General features: G+C 46.4%; 1 protein-coding gene across 15 annotated transcripts in view; it reads right to left on the bottom strand.

Moving 5' to 3' along the window:
- Positions 1–111: 111 nt before the first annotated feature.
- SLC22A5 (solute carrier family 22 member 5) overlaps positions 112–14,008 on the bottom strand; it is a 25,528-nt gene continuing 11,631 nt past the window's right edge. For 2 of the 15 annotated variants that reach the window (XM_073994202.1, XM_073994203.1), the window contains 8 exons: positions 11,232–11,405; positions 10,049–10,220; positions 8,421–8,547; positions 6,540–6,640; positions 4,753–4,967; positions 3,093–3,275; positions 1,902–2,037; positions 112–1,528 (listed from right to left, as the gene is read on the bottom strand). In XM_073994202.1, the coding sequence (XP_073850303.1) occupies positions 1,441–1,528; positions 1,902–2,037; positions 3,093–3,275; positions 4,753–4,967; positions 6,540–6,640; positions 8,421–8,547; positions 10,049–10,220; positions 11,232–11,271 (1,062 nt within the window). In that variant the 5' untranslated portion in view covers positions 11,272–11,405 and the 3' untranslated portion in view covers positions 112–1,440. Of the gene's footprint in view, positions 1,529–1,901; positions 2,038–3,092; positions 3,276–4,752; positions 4,968–6,539; positions 6,641–8,420; positions 8,548–10,048; positions 10,221–11,231; positions 11,420–13,760; positions 13,936–14,008 lie in introns of those variants that run through there. The other 13 variants (XM_005557722.4, XM_073994201.1, XM_073994200.1 and 10 more) reach the window with 12 other exon arrangements.

Here is a 14,008-nt window from a genome sequence, read left to right as displayed (position 1 = left end):
ATCTTAATCCCAACCATTGCTAGAATTAACCCAAGCTGATACAGAGAAAAGGCAGGTGACAGTGTGGCACAGGCTCACTAAATTCTAGAAATAAAGATTCTAGGCAGTTGCTGTTATTTAAAAAATCATTTTACTTATTAAAACTTTCTCATTTCCTAAGGCACTTCAGTAGCTTTCACAAAAACATGTTTGTTCTTTTTTAACCAGGTGAAGCATATGCTTTAGGAGTACCATGGTAACATAATCAGCAAAGAGAAGACAATTACACTGAACACAAAATATCTCCCAATAAAGTTACAGGACTAAAGTGAGCTACTCTGAAAGACCGTGAACACAATTTAAATTTCTTTTTTGTAATATCCTCCCATGATTAAGTATCAAAAAAGGAACACACACAATGACACTGTTTTTGGCACTTAGAGAAGTGCTAGAGGCTAGGGCTGGTAAGGCCGCGCACCAGTGGCAGCTACAGACAATTGCCAGTGTGATTCTGTGTTTTAAAAAAAAAAAGACACAAACCAGCAGGCTAAGGAACCAGCCTTTCCCAAGTGTATTCTGAAGGGCAAATAACTTAAGGAGAAAAGGATACAACAACAAACAAATAAACAATAAAACCCACGTTACAGCTTTGAGAGAAAAGACAAGGTTGCTCATCTCTCTCACCTGATAAACTTCCTTTAAACCATACATAAGACGCTATAGTAGCAAGGAGGTTTCCACAGCAGTGGAAAACAAGAATAGTAGATTCAATGATGCATTTATTATGAACCTGCACAAGCCCAGTGCTTTGATCAGATGTAAACAAGGCTACTCAGTCATCATGCTGAGTGGTCTAAGAGCTCACACATCAATGCACTTGCCGGTGATCTGCATCTGCTCATTCTGCTCCATCTTCATTACCTTTCGCTTTCCCTAGCCCTGCGCTCTCTTGCCCTGGGGAAGCAATGATCCAGTTAATGTCCTCTGTAACTGAGAAAAGGTAAGAATCAAACTCCTTGTGCAATTACTTCCTTTTCCTCTAAAGTTCACCATTAGAGGGGAGTGGGAAAAGGGGCAGGGGACTTAGACCTCTAGCCTTATTTAGGGGCCTTTTCAAGTAGTCTAAAATTAAAATGTAAATTTAGCGTATGCTTCTCACATTCCTCCAGATCTCACTGGTTCTAGTGAAAAATTAACTTCTTCGGAGATGCTGAGTCCACCATTGTAATAGGACTTAGATGAAGTTGTCTATAGGTAGCCACAGTGTCCCTAGAGGAAGGTGGTGCTCTAGGACCATATGTAGCCTCTGAGTGTGAGTGCCCATCCATGAGCAAGTCAGACACAGATCAAGAGGATAAACAGCAAAGGCCTTTGTCACTGAAGGACTCGGAGTCTGCACAAGCTGGCCATTTCTGGCAAGACAGTCTTTCCTTTTCGGTTTCTCCCTTGCTGGAAGCTATGTTAGAAGGCTGTGCTTTTAAGGATTGTGGGCCTTTCTTGACCATCTTTTAACATCCTTGTGTGACTTGGAGTTTTTCTGTGTTTCATTCTATAAAAACAAGCAAAAATATGTCAGTAACACATTTTAAAAAGATGCCTCCTAGTCTCCAAACAAACAAGAACTGAGGATATCTTCCCTGGGAAGAGAATCCTGCAGCAGATTCTGAAAGGTTTCTTCTAGCCTCTGCACTATCCAGCGCGGCTACTGCCATAGAGATATACATAGTGACATGTCTGCACAGGAAGAGACCAGACAGGATGGGCTATAAGTAAGCACCTTGCGATTTACAACCCTTTAATGGCTAAACTAGTCCATGGTGTCTGTGAGAGGGAGTTTGCGAGTGGCTCTATTGTGAGGGGCGCCTGAGACCTGGCCAGACCCAGACCCAGTGCATCAACACTGAGGGAGGAGGTCTTCTTACCCTTTGACTCTCAGCATCTGGTCAATGGTGTCCGGGAGTGGGGTACCGAAGCTCTCTGGGAGAAACAAGGTGAGGATGGCTGTCAGGATGGTCAGACTTCCCATGAGAATGTAGGGCAGGAAGCGGTCGTAGGCACCTATGGTAAAGCAGACAGAGCCTCAGGCCCAGGGCTGCAGTTAGACTTGGTCTCTCTCTACCCCTTTATGCTCCCAGGACTCTGGAAGGGGATCACCTTCCTTCTTGGTCTCACATCTCCCACAGTCTGAGCAGTCACATTAGAATCTGGCACCTAGACAGGTTTCCGAACCCAGAGCTGGCACAGGCATGCCCAGAGCCCAGCAGTGTTCCACCATGCAGGGGAGGAGTAAAAATGGATGGTTGCAGGAGAAGACTGGGCCATGCTGATTATTTCTATTTCTGGGCCATGCTAATTATTCTTATTTTCCAAGGTTGGGTTTCCAAGGAACCCGAGATACTTGTCCAGGGACGGAAATAACTCTTCCACCTCTGCAGATGTATCCCAGCCCATGTGATCTGCCTTCAGGTTAGGCAGGCTGCTTTGCTTGCTTTGAGATCTACATACCATGTTCACAAAGCACTCTGGGTACTCTCAGGTGGGTGTCACCCTCCCTAAAGAGGTACTGGCTAGGGATGTGCAGGGAAACTACAGGTGCTATGAAGACATAATTCTGAGAAGAGAAAACTGGAGACCTGCTACATAAAATGGCATGGGCTGGATCTTCACACAAGATAAAATCACTCTATAGTGCTCCAGGTTATAATTTTCAGTTCATCAGACCTCTTGTATGGACATCTTTCCCCTCATGTTCCTTTTAAACTCTGATTCCAAGAAATTTCTCCAGCTAAGTACACTGGCTCCCTAAACCACTCTGTAGGTTCTTAGGATAAAGGAATTGTAGTCTCTGATGGAAGGCCTGGAATGGCTAAAACAGAAACAAACCCTCTAATTTTCTCATCAATTTCTAGGTAGTCTATAGGTTGTTATTCATTTCAAAGTGAGGGCCAGTGCACTGGGACAAGAACCCTCCCCGGCCAAAGATCCAGTACTGGATGGAGTCCATGTGCTGTATGAGCTTGTTTTTCTGTTAATATGTGACCTCCAGCTCACATTCAAGCTGGTTAGTACTTCCATCCCGCTGCTCTAGTGTGCCCTCGGCCTATGGGACTTACCAAGGTAAACGAAGTAGGGAGACAGGATGCTGCCCAGGCGGGATGCTGTGGAGCTGACTCCCACACCCATGTTTCTCACCACCGTGGGATACAGCTCAGCTGTGTACACGTAGACCATGGAAAAGGCAGCCGTGACTCCAAACTTGCCCACCATCACCAGGACTGTAGCCAAATAATACAAGTCTGGAGGAGCAAAGGATAGAGGGTACGAGTAGATACCAACCCATGGCACACAGCTATTGAGAGCAAAACAAACATATTTTCTCCCTGAATTTTTTGGGGAGTCAGTTTCTATCACTTTCTATTGTGGCGGAAGGGGCTATAGCCAAGACTTCCCTCCAAGTTGATTGCTGAAAGGAGGCTGGGGACTGCAGCTATAAGGACATGCGCTTTCCTCAGCCTGGAGACCACCAGAGTAAGCTCCTCAATAGTCCAATTGACCTGCTTCCCAGTCCAGAAGTCATTAAAGACATGTCTGTCAGGGATTAGCTGTCACCCCAGGACCTCACACTGCAGGCACTAAGGAATTAACTCATGATGTTTAGATGAATGGAGAATTCAGTTCTAACTCATTTCATGCTTTCCCCCCATTCAGACCTCAAAAAACCCATAGGCCATCAGAATCTCAAGTTGATCTTCTAATCTCTCTGTGCTGTGCTGATGGGAGAGCTATATGTGACCTAAAGGTCACTCTGAGCTCAGCTGTGAGCCTCTATGTTGGTTCTGGGCTCCTCCTGCCACATCCCATGGGGAGCTGTTACTGTGCAGTGTTCCCAGCCTGATGGGCCCAAAAGTGACCATCAGAGGCTCCCAAATCTACAGGTAGACTGAAGACTCTACAAATTATTATAAATGGCTACCTCCCACCCATCTATGGGATACCAAGATAGTTTCAGAAATAAACTCCTGCTAAGGGCCTATGAGGCCCTCTCAGTGGTCTAGCCCCTCCCCTTCTCCCTCTTCCTCAAACATGCCAGGCTCATCCCCTGCTCAGGGTCACTGTCTTTGCCATTTCTTCTTCCTAAAATGTTCTCCTAGACTTTTTCAGGGCTTTCTGTCACTTTATATACATTTCAGATGAACTGCCCCCTGTTCAGGGACACTATCTGTGACTATGTAAACGAACTCGGCATTGTTCTTCATTTGTATTCCTAGAAGGTAACACAGTCTGAACTGTATTAAGCATTTTATTTAATTGTTCGTTGTCTTCTCAACTAGGATGTATGTTCCATGAGGGCCTGGGGTTCGGCCTGGCTTGCTTTCTTGTGTATCGTTATCACCGAGCACAGTGCCCAGCCCGTGGTAGGCATGCCAGAGCTATTTGTTGAATAAATAAAGAAGACGGGGCCAGGAAAAAAAGTAACGGGATAGCTCTTTCTTCCCCCTTCTTCTGGAGTGGAAAACAGTATGAGCACATTAACCTGGGTAAAGAGTAAAATTAACCAACAGCCCCAGTGGCTGCTTTTTCCCACTCCCTCAAAGCCCAGGCCATAAGTGTTCCAGTCTCAGAAGACACTTTCTATTGATTTTTAGGCCAAGAATGTACACATGCAAGGGAGCTGTGATGGGCTTGATTTTATTCTCTTTATTAATTGAGACAGCCTGGTAGAAATAAGACACTCAGAGAAGACCCCAAACCATAGATGCACATGGTCCCTACCTGGGGGTACCAGTTGTACGAAGAGAAGGACACTGCCACCCAGGAAGAGGGCAGTGGCCATGGAATAGCGCCGGGGCAAATATTGCAGCAGCAGCCAGGCCAACACGTATGCTGGGACTTCAACCACCGCTGAAAGGAAGCAGTTCACATAGATGTCCCCATGCAAGTTAGGAGTATCAAGGGAAAGCCCGAAATAGCCCACTGATATGGTCATCCTGAAACAGAGTGCAGAAGAAAGCTGGAAAAGCAGTATCTACATCTCTCCCAACCTGTACAACTTTTATAATGCAATTATTTCAGTAAATTCCAAACCATCTTTAAGCAGAGACTAGTAAACCCTGCACCAGTGCACTCTCAGAGCCTTCCATATAGACAGTGTCCCAGCAAAAAAGCTTGTATAATTCAGATAGATTTACTTCATTGAAAAGAAAAATTCCAACCTGCCTTTCAGCTTTAAAAATCCTAAGCTGAACCTCCTCAAATCCAGCAACTGCAGAAGGAGCTAGAGAATGAGTCAGGAGGCAGACATCAAGTGAGATGTGATAGGATTGTGGGGATAAGATAACAAAAGGAACAATATTAGGTCAAACACTTGGAGAGAGACCCCCACACACTACCTGTGGTGACCAGTCAGGAAGAGGCTGGTCAGAGGCAGCTAACACCAGCCCCATGGTACTTGTGGAGCAGAGAGGTGGCTCCCAACGGAGGGGCCACACTGCCTCTCATCTGTATGCCCCGCAGTCCCCTGACCTGGGCATCCCCAGTAGGCATTCTCTCTGTTTATGACCCACACTTTATGGATTAGACTGCTTTGACTCATCTGCAGGTGGAACACACAGCTGGTACAATAAAAAGAGTATGGGCATGAGTCCCCAGGAAATCCAGAGCAGGGAGGACAGCCTGGGTGAACACAAAAGTAGGTGACTCATCACAGGTTGGCATGTCTGTGGTGCAGGCTACATGCTGCTCCTGTCTTGAGGCCAACTCAGGGAATGGTGAAATGCCTGGAGGGATCCTGGGCCATTCCTTGGAAGCAGATGACTCATAGCACCCCCTCAGTAGGCACAGTGGCTGACTGCCTCAAAGCTGGATGGGACTAGTAATAAGGACTCTGAGATGAAGTCCGCCCTCCTCCCCCATCTTCTCAACGCTCACCCACCAGGCTCCAGAAGTCGCCTAGAATCCCAGGGTTCGGCCGCTGAGCAAAAGCTAGCCAGGTGCACTTGGACATGTTTCCTCTCCCTGGTAATTCACAAATCCCTTTCTGACACACTTTGTGAAATGCCTCGAGTGGGAACCTGGTGAGGACATCTAGGTTATAGCCCTGACTCCAGGACCGTTTACGGACATCCCAGGAGGAGCACGTCCCACTTCCACATTTCCAGAAAGTAATTGGCAGCCTCTGCAGCCTACAGGACATGGTGTCTTCACTCAGATCCTTCTTAAAAGCCCTACCTGACCCCCTCAGCCACTGTCTGTGACTGGGTAGGAGACAGAAACTAAATGACCCAAATTGGGCAAGGATTCATTTAAGATCTGGAGAGATTCCCCACAAGAGTCCATATTTCCCAAAACAGCCTCCACAATTGTTTTCATTCTCCTTCTCTGAGGTTCCATCCCATGAAGAATTGTGACATGCCCATTTCTTCAATCTAACATAAGACATATCCTTTTAACTCTCTGATGACACAGGCCTTCAATTTTGGTCTGAAGCGTGTCTGTAAACAACAGGCCCAATGGCCACTTCAAGAAGCTTTGGAAGCCTCAGGCAGGTCTCTTTTACATACCACAGCATTATGGACATGATGGTGACCATCCGGATATTCCAGGTTCGAAGCAGATCCAGAATGTTGTGGGACTGCTGCTTCTTGGAACTTAGGTCTTGTAACTGCAGGAACAACATGATAAGGGTATGGGAAGATGAGGTGGTCAGCGACTCAGAGCACATAATAACATACTTGAATCCCTGGCGTCTTAGCTGTCTGCATCTCAGAGTCGGGGAGTGTTATGTTTCTAAGAACAGTAAGGATACTGACTGTGTTTAAGGCTGTGAAAACTTCCCTAGGCCTTGTCAGTAACAAATCAGAGTGAATGAAAATGAGGAAAAGTAGGTGACCGGTCCCTCAAGGGTACAGGAATACAGAGGCCCAGGCTGACCGCTTCCTCACTGCACCCCCACATCTTCCTGTCAGTGGCCACATTCCAAGGAGGCCTCTAAGTATTCCTCCCCAAGCCTGGCTCCCTGCCCTCTGGGTCAGAGAGAGAACCTGGCTGTGTGGTTTATTGGTCTGATATTTTTAAAAAGTTAATGTTTCGAGTCCTTATACCATGTAGTTACTGGTCTGCTTCCAGGGAAAAAGAATTCAAATAGAAAAACAGGAAAATTGACCTGAGCTTCACCCAGAGTGACTTCCTACGAAATTCAGCACAGCCAAGGCCATTAATAAACCACACGTCTAAACACACTGATGTTGCTTTCTTAAGCAAACCCAGGTTTGGAGCTTGTTTTTCCAGTGAGAAGTTCAACCAAAGGTCAACTTTGGACTGAAAGGATCCCCTGAAATAGCCTCATTTCCTCAAAGATGCCAGTGGGGCTTATGCATTCACCCAGATTGACCCCTCACTTAAAAACCCCCAAAGCCACCTAACTTAAAAGCCCTCTGCCACACTCCTCCCTGACCTTTGCGCACAGGACCCCTTTCTGGTGCATGCTGACAGTGGCTGCTGGGCCACCACTCACTGGGAAGTCTGCAGGGCTGGCAGTGGCCATTGGCTTCCGCTGTCTACAATAACTGTTCCCTCTTTCCCAAGGCCAACCATGCCTGCCTCTCACACTTCAGCATGGCTGCTTGTGGCTGTTCCCACAGCCAACCCCTCTTCTTCCAGTCAGACCACAGACACATTCCAGAACCACACCAGGCAGCATTTACAGCTTCTAACCTCTCCTCATAGTCACGAGACCGAGGAAAACTGCCTGCTACAGAGATGTTAGTAGAGGGAACGGGAAGGAAAAGCAAGAACCAGGAACCAGGCAGAGCCAAGAAATGACTCATGGTGTGTGAGAACAGGGTTGCAGGGAGGGTGGGGTAGGGGGAAGAGGTGGACATCAAAAAGGACCTGACTCCAAGATGATATGCAATAATTAACCATTGGAGGGCAGAAAGAGACTAAACACTTTTTTAAAAAATTATTTTTAATGAATAATTGCTAATACTCAAGAGATGAAATACTTCTAACTCCAAATCTATCTGTGCTTTACATTTTACATTCGGGGTTATCTTTGTAAGATGACAAGCCACCTTAGGTATAAGAAACAATGATTTCCCCAAATGCTGACTTTATGAAAGGCCTATTACTCAAAAAGAGTGTTTATTATTAGAAGTAATGGTTAAAATATATGATTGCCTAGAAAGGAAGGAAGTAAAGAGTGAAAATCTAAAACCCGTGGTGAAAAGAGTGAGGCAGCTGTAACCTATTCCTCAACTTCTGAATGTTAACAGGGCCCGCTTGGGGGTGCGGGGGATGGAGTGGTTTGGGGGGCGGGCAGCTGGGGCTTGGGCAGAGAGAGGGCTGGGTTGCTGTGAGCAGGGAGGACTTCAGGGCTGGGTGCTGCTGCCCTCAAATCACAGTCAGTCTGTCCCTCTCACCTGCACCCACGTGGTGCTTACCTCACTTGGGTCAAAGATGGTGGAAGGCACAACAATTCCATTGGCTTTGGCAGCCTTGCGGATGATCACCTCTGCCTCTTCAAATCGTCCCTGAGAGATGAGCCATCGGGGGGACTCAGGGATGAACCTGGCAGTACAAAGGGTGATCTCAGTGAGGCCTCCCTGCCAACAGTAGACCCACAGACCAGGCAGAGCACAGCCATAGGAGGGAATGGGGTTGCAGAACCAGAGCTTGTGGAATGTTTGGTGTTCACAAGCCAGAAGCAAAGAGCTGATCCACACACAGCAATAACCTGGGGTGGATGAGCTTTTGTGTACACCACACTGCACAAAAATGTGAGAGCCTTGCACCCTCTGACAGCAACCCAATGCTGGCTGGCCACCTCCATTTCTGAAGAGCACTGGTGCCACCTGCTGGGCTGAGGAGATGGGTGCAAGATGGGCTCCGGAAGCCGGGCTTCTGTGCATGTCTAGGCCAGCCCAGGCCCTGCTACACTTTCCTCCCTGTCCCTGACACCAACAGAAGCTTCTGCCCTAGCCTCTTAGCTTCTCTTCTCTCCTCACCCTACCCCTGATTTATCCAACACACTTGTCAGATACTCTACCTAAAATAGCATGTTTGGCCAGGTGCAGTGGTTCACTCCTATAATCCAAGCACTTTAGAGGCAGGTGGATCATTTGAGGCTAGGAGTTTGAGACCAGCCTGGCCAACATGGTGAAACCTGTCTCTACAAAAAAATACAAAAAAATGATCCAGGTGTGGTGGCAGGCACCTGTAGTCCCAGCTACTCGGGAGGCTGAGACATGAGAATCGCTTGAACTGGGGAGGCAGAGGTTGCAGTAAGTGGAAATCACGCCACTGCACTCCAGCCTGGGCGACAGACAGAGACTTTGTCTCGAAAAAAAGGAAAGAAAAGAAAAGAAAAAAGAAAAAAAAATTAGCATGCTTATCAAGGTGCTCTATGGATATTATTTTCCATCCTGCTGGGACCAGGTAGCCGCCCCCCACCCTTGGTCATGACTGGGCCCCGTGATGTGTGGCTTACTCTCCCACTATGCCCTGAAATGCTCTCTGCTCCACGTGGGCTGGTGATCTCACCTTCTCCACCTGCAAGGGGTGATTCCCACCTTAGCTCCTCTGCTGTGTTCCCCTCTTGGTCGGGAATGGCCTCTTCTCTGCCTGTTCAACTCCTCTACCTTGGTGGTGCAGAAGGAGCCTGGCTTCCTCCACGTGGCTACCCTGAGGACTCTTGCTTTTGGTTCCAGTGCCTGTGGCATGAGGCTTCAGCAGCACACAGCCAGAACTAGGGCCTACACTGTCCTGCCCTGAGGCTTGGAAACTTCCTCCAGGTCATGCTGGACCCCATCTTCTCATAGCTACTGCTACTTCTCCCTGCACTTGGGGCAACCCAGTACAGGGCTGAGAGCAAGTCTGTTGCCATCATGGGATTCTGTTTTGCTTTGGCTCTTTGAGTGTGGAGAAAACATTCTGAAATAATTTATAAATCATCTATGCTTCCTGTCTCTAGGAGACAAAATAGGGATTCATGGGTTGTTGCTGCCCTCTAGTGAAGGCCAGACAGAAATCATCCTGCCAGTGGGCACACGGGGCACAGGGTCACACTCACCACCAGAGTGCCACGCACAGCACCCCTGGCATCGTCAGTGCCACCAGCAGTATTCGCCAGTCTCGGATGAAGTAAGCAAACAGTGGGAGCACCATGTAGCCAAATGCATAAAATATGCATACTCCTAACGTAGAGAATATTATACGAACTGACTTGCCAAGAATTTCTGTTCCTGTTCAAAACAAGGGAGGTCGAGTTAGCAGTTTAATTTGGATTACTTCTTTATTAATTTTTTTATAGTATCTGTGTGAATACGCAGATAAGAAAACAGCCAGAACTGTCTCTAAGTTCCTGGTGCTAGGGAGCGGATAGCGTTCTGAACCCCTCCTATCTGACCATCTCCTGGGGCTGCATCCCTGTGGCCTCTCAGGCCCCCTAGCAACAGTTCTCTCTTGAAAATTTCACCATGTTCTGAAGCCACATGCTAAAGATGCCATGGTAGGCCCCCTTTAATCCTCACATGAGGAAGAATTTATTAAAAGTGAAGTCATTACTAAGCCAGCACATGCTGGCTTAAGCCTCAAGGAAAGAGAATATTAAATATGAAAAGAAAAAACAATCCTTTCAACAATACAACCCAAGGAACTCAAAGGCCTTATCAGCTAGAGTCAGGTTCCTCCAAACACAGGCTGGCCTGCAGCTTCTCAGTGACAACAGGCTGGCACATTTGAGACAAAGCCCTGCAGTGTGCACTCTGAATTAAAACCCTGAAGGTGACGAAAGCCCATTCCTATCAATTTATTCTTGTCCATAGATATCACCAGCCATAGTGCTCTGCAGACAAGGGCTTCTCTACCTTGGTGAGCTTGCCAGTCACGGCCCCTCCTCCACCAACCATGCCGCCCTCTTTCCTGGGCTGGCTCAGCCCTGTGCAGTGGCAGGCCCTTTTTGTAAATGGAGGATCTCTGGTGAGTCCTAGTAAATTGGCCATCAAGTACTAAGACCATGGAGCCATAGCCCAGAGGCCAGAAAAGAACTGGAAATCAGAAGTCAGGCCATTGTGCTACTGGGGACCCCAGGCTGGTCACATGTCTGGCTCAGTTTCCCTGCCTGTAAGTACGGTTCACCAGGAAGCTCTGGCTGGTTTTGTTAAAAACCCTGTCCCCCTTGTGGGACATCACAGCTGTCTCCAGAAAGGTGGGGGTGATGGGATGATGGTGAAATACAGGATCAAGTACTCAACTCCAACCTGATGGCCATACCCAGGACAAATGCTGCCACATAGTTGGAGATCTGGCCCATGCCTACAAGGACAAACAGCATGACAAACATCTCAAAGTTTTTTGAGAAGATCTGCAGGAAGCTGAAGCCTGTCTGCATGCCCATGGTCACGAACAGCACATTCTTCCGGCCAAACCTGGGAAGAAAAGGAGAGTGACAGAGAACCAGCTGGAAAAGGGCAGCAGGAATGGGCTCCACCAAGTGGGGCTTTCCCAAGATCCACCCAGAGAGCAGGTGTGAACAGTGTTGCCAGGATACCGGCTGCCAGGGACAGTCTCGGTCTCATGGTGCTCATGCTGTTTCTCTCCCTCCCCACTCCCCAGGACAAATGTATAGCCTGGGCACCAGGGTTGCCTAAAAAGCAATACTACAATTATGATAATGATTGCAAGAGACTGAAACACATCAATTATTTAATCCATACATTCATAATGATATTATTTTTAAAAAAAGAATCTGCCAACTTTGGAGAATGACAGAGAAACAATTTATTATAAATGAAAACTGGCAAATAAGGAGAAAGAAGCATTTGTCCTGATTTTACTTTGTAAACTATGTGAACAGCAACCAATAATAGATAAGAGGTAGCATCATGTATAAAAGTATTCTAACTTTTAAATGAAAAGGTAATAAAATTAGACTAATACCATGTATAGCCCCCAACAGATTAATAGATATATGCATTATATACTAATGACTGTTAACGTCATGAAGAGACAGTCGGGCATTGCATGCTTCCTATGGTCTTGCCAAAAGGACTGAACCTGAATCAGAACCTGAATCTCAAGTCTCTGGATCCAACTGGCAATTTTGAGGAAATGCAGAGCATAGAGGAATGTGCTGAACTGCATCCTGAGTGTACCATCAACAAAATCCAGACTGCGAAATTCTATAGGTGGAACAGCTCAGTTTCTTCATAGATAATCAGTAAGGCATAGAAGGGGATAGAAGGAGAATCCATGGATTAAGTAGACTAAAAGACATCAAATATGTTAAGTGGGCAACACTAAACTTGTGTCAAGATGCATATTTCGATAATAAAACTAAAAAAAACTCACAAGGAAGTGATTATTACAGGAGTCAGGCTAGCGGTTACTTAATGAGAGAGAGAAGATGCTGTAATTGGGATGGGGCACATGGACAGGGCTTCTTAGTGGACAGCAAAGTTCTACTGCTTGACTTGGAAGTGGTCATAAGGTTATTTCTCTGAAAAAATTCATTAAGCTGCATATTTTTTCTGTGTGGTTTTCTGTATCCGTGCTCATTTTTAAAAGTTTTTAGAGTTGGGTTTATTTTGGTTTGTTTTAAAGAGAGTGCCACAAAGAAGGAAAAAGTCAAGCTAGTGGGAAGCACTGGATTCAGTTTGAGTCTGGCCAGTACTGGCTGACACCCACTTTCATTCAATGTTTATTGAGCATCCATTATAGAGGGCACTTTGGATATCAATAAATAAAAAAGATGCTGTTTCTGCCCTTAAGGAGTGTCATAGTATAACTGGTGAAACATACATTAACCACATTTTAATCTAACACCACCCTTCTGAATATACAATTATACACCGAGTCAAGTGCATTGAAGGACTGAAATGCAGGTTCATGAGAGGCACAAGGAAGTAAGTTACCCTGGACTGGGGGTAAGGGTCGGGGAACTGGACATTCAGGGAGGGTCTCCTTGATCATGGGGCACTGAGATGGGAAAAAGTAGTTGACAATGGGGGATTTAAGGTGTAGGGACCAAGCTCTCAATGATATTCACAGCATAGTGGGGAAGACCAACATTAATCCTATAGTAACAGTTTTTTCCCCCCAATTTCTGGTAGACGTTATAGAGGAAAGTCACAAGGAACTAGGGATGCTAAATTAGCTGGCATGGTTAAAGAAGGCCACAGGGGGTGAGTTGGGGTGTGTGGGGAATGCTTCAGACTCTGAGAAGACCACACACCCCCGTGGCTGGAGGGGGCGTGGTGAACATGAGGAGCCAGTGTGGTTGGCATCAGGCATGCAATTCAAGACTACAGTGGTGGCTAGGAGGCAAACTGCACAAGGTCTTGCAACTATGTGGAAGAGTTTGGTGTTTCTCCTCAATGTAAGAGTTTTTTTCTGTTGTTTTTTTTCCCATCACTTTGGGGTACTACTGGCATCTAATGAGTAGAGGCCAGGTATGTTGTTAAATATTCTAAAATGCCCAACAACAAAATTATTTGGCTCAAAATGTTAATAGGGTCGAGAAACCCTCGCCTGGAAGTAGACTCCACGTTCCCCTGCATTGTTTTTTTAATAAGAGTGTTCTATATGCCAACCAAGGGGTGGTTCCTAACCACAAGGCAGGCTGGTATAATCTCTATGCCCTTTCCCTTCCTAAGAGCTCCCTGGGATGGTAGGGAAGAGACAGATCCAGAGAACCTTTTACATAGCACCAGTCCTTGGCAGTTCAGGGTTGGGATCAGAAATGTTTGCTTTTAAAGTCAACAAAATGGCAAACACACACATACCTGGAAACAGGACACAGCAGTCTACTTCTTCCCAGGGTTGCGCATCTCTTACAAGTCACACGCATAAAGATGACTCAGTAGTGTCACATAAAGGGCTTTGATAACCCAGAAGTATTTTAATTGCTCTTGAATTTCAGACGTATTCATATGCCAGAAAGATGGTGAAACCTTTATGCTATATAAAAAGTTACACTGACGTCCTAGACGAGTTAGGGCATGAATTGATTGCTTTCAGGTAATCTATTTAG

Source organism: Macaca fascicularis, chromosome 6 (assembly GCF_037993035.2).
Source record: "Macaca fascicularis isolate 582-1 chromosome 6, T2T-MFA8v1.1".
Taxonomy (NCBI): domain Eukaryota; kingdom Metazoa; phylum Chordata; class Mammalia; order Primates; family Cercopithecidae; genus Macaca; species Macaca fascicularis.
The sequence above is the reverse complement of the archived record's forward strand: the minus strand, read 5'-3'. Positions and strand labels throughout refer to the sequence as shown.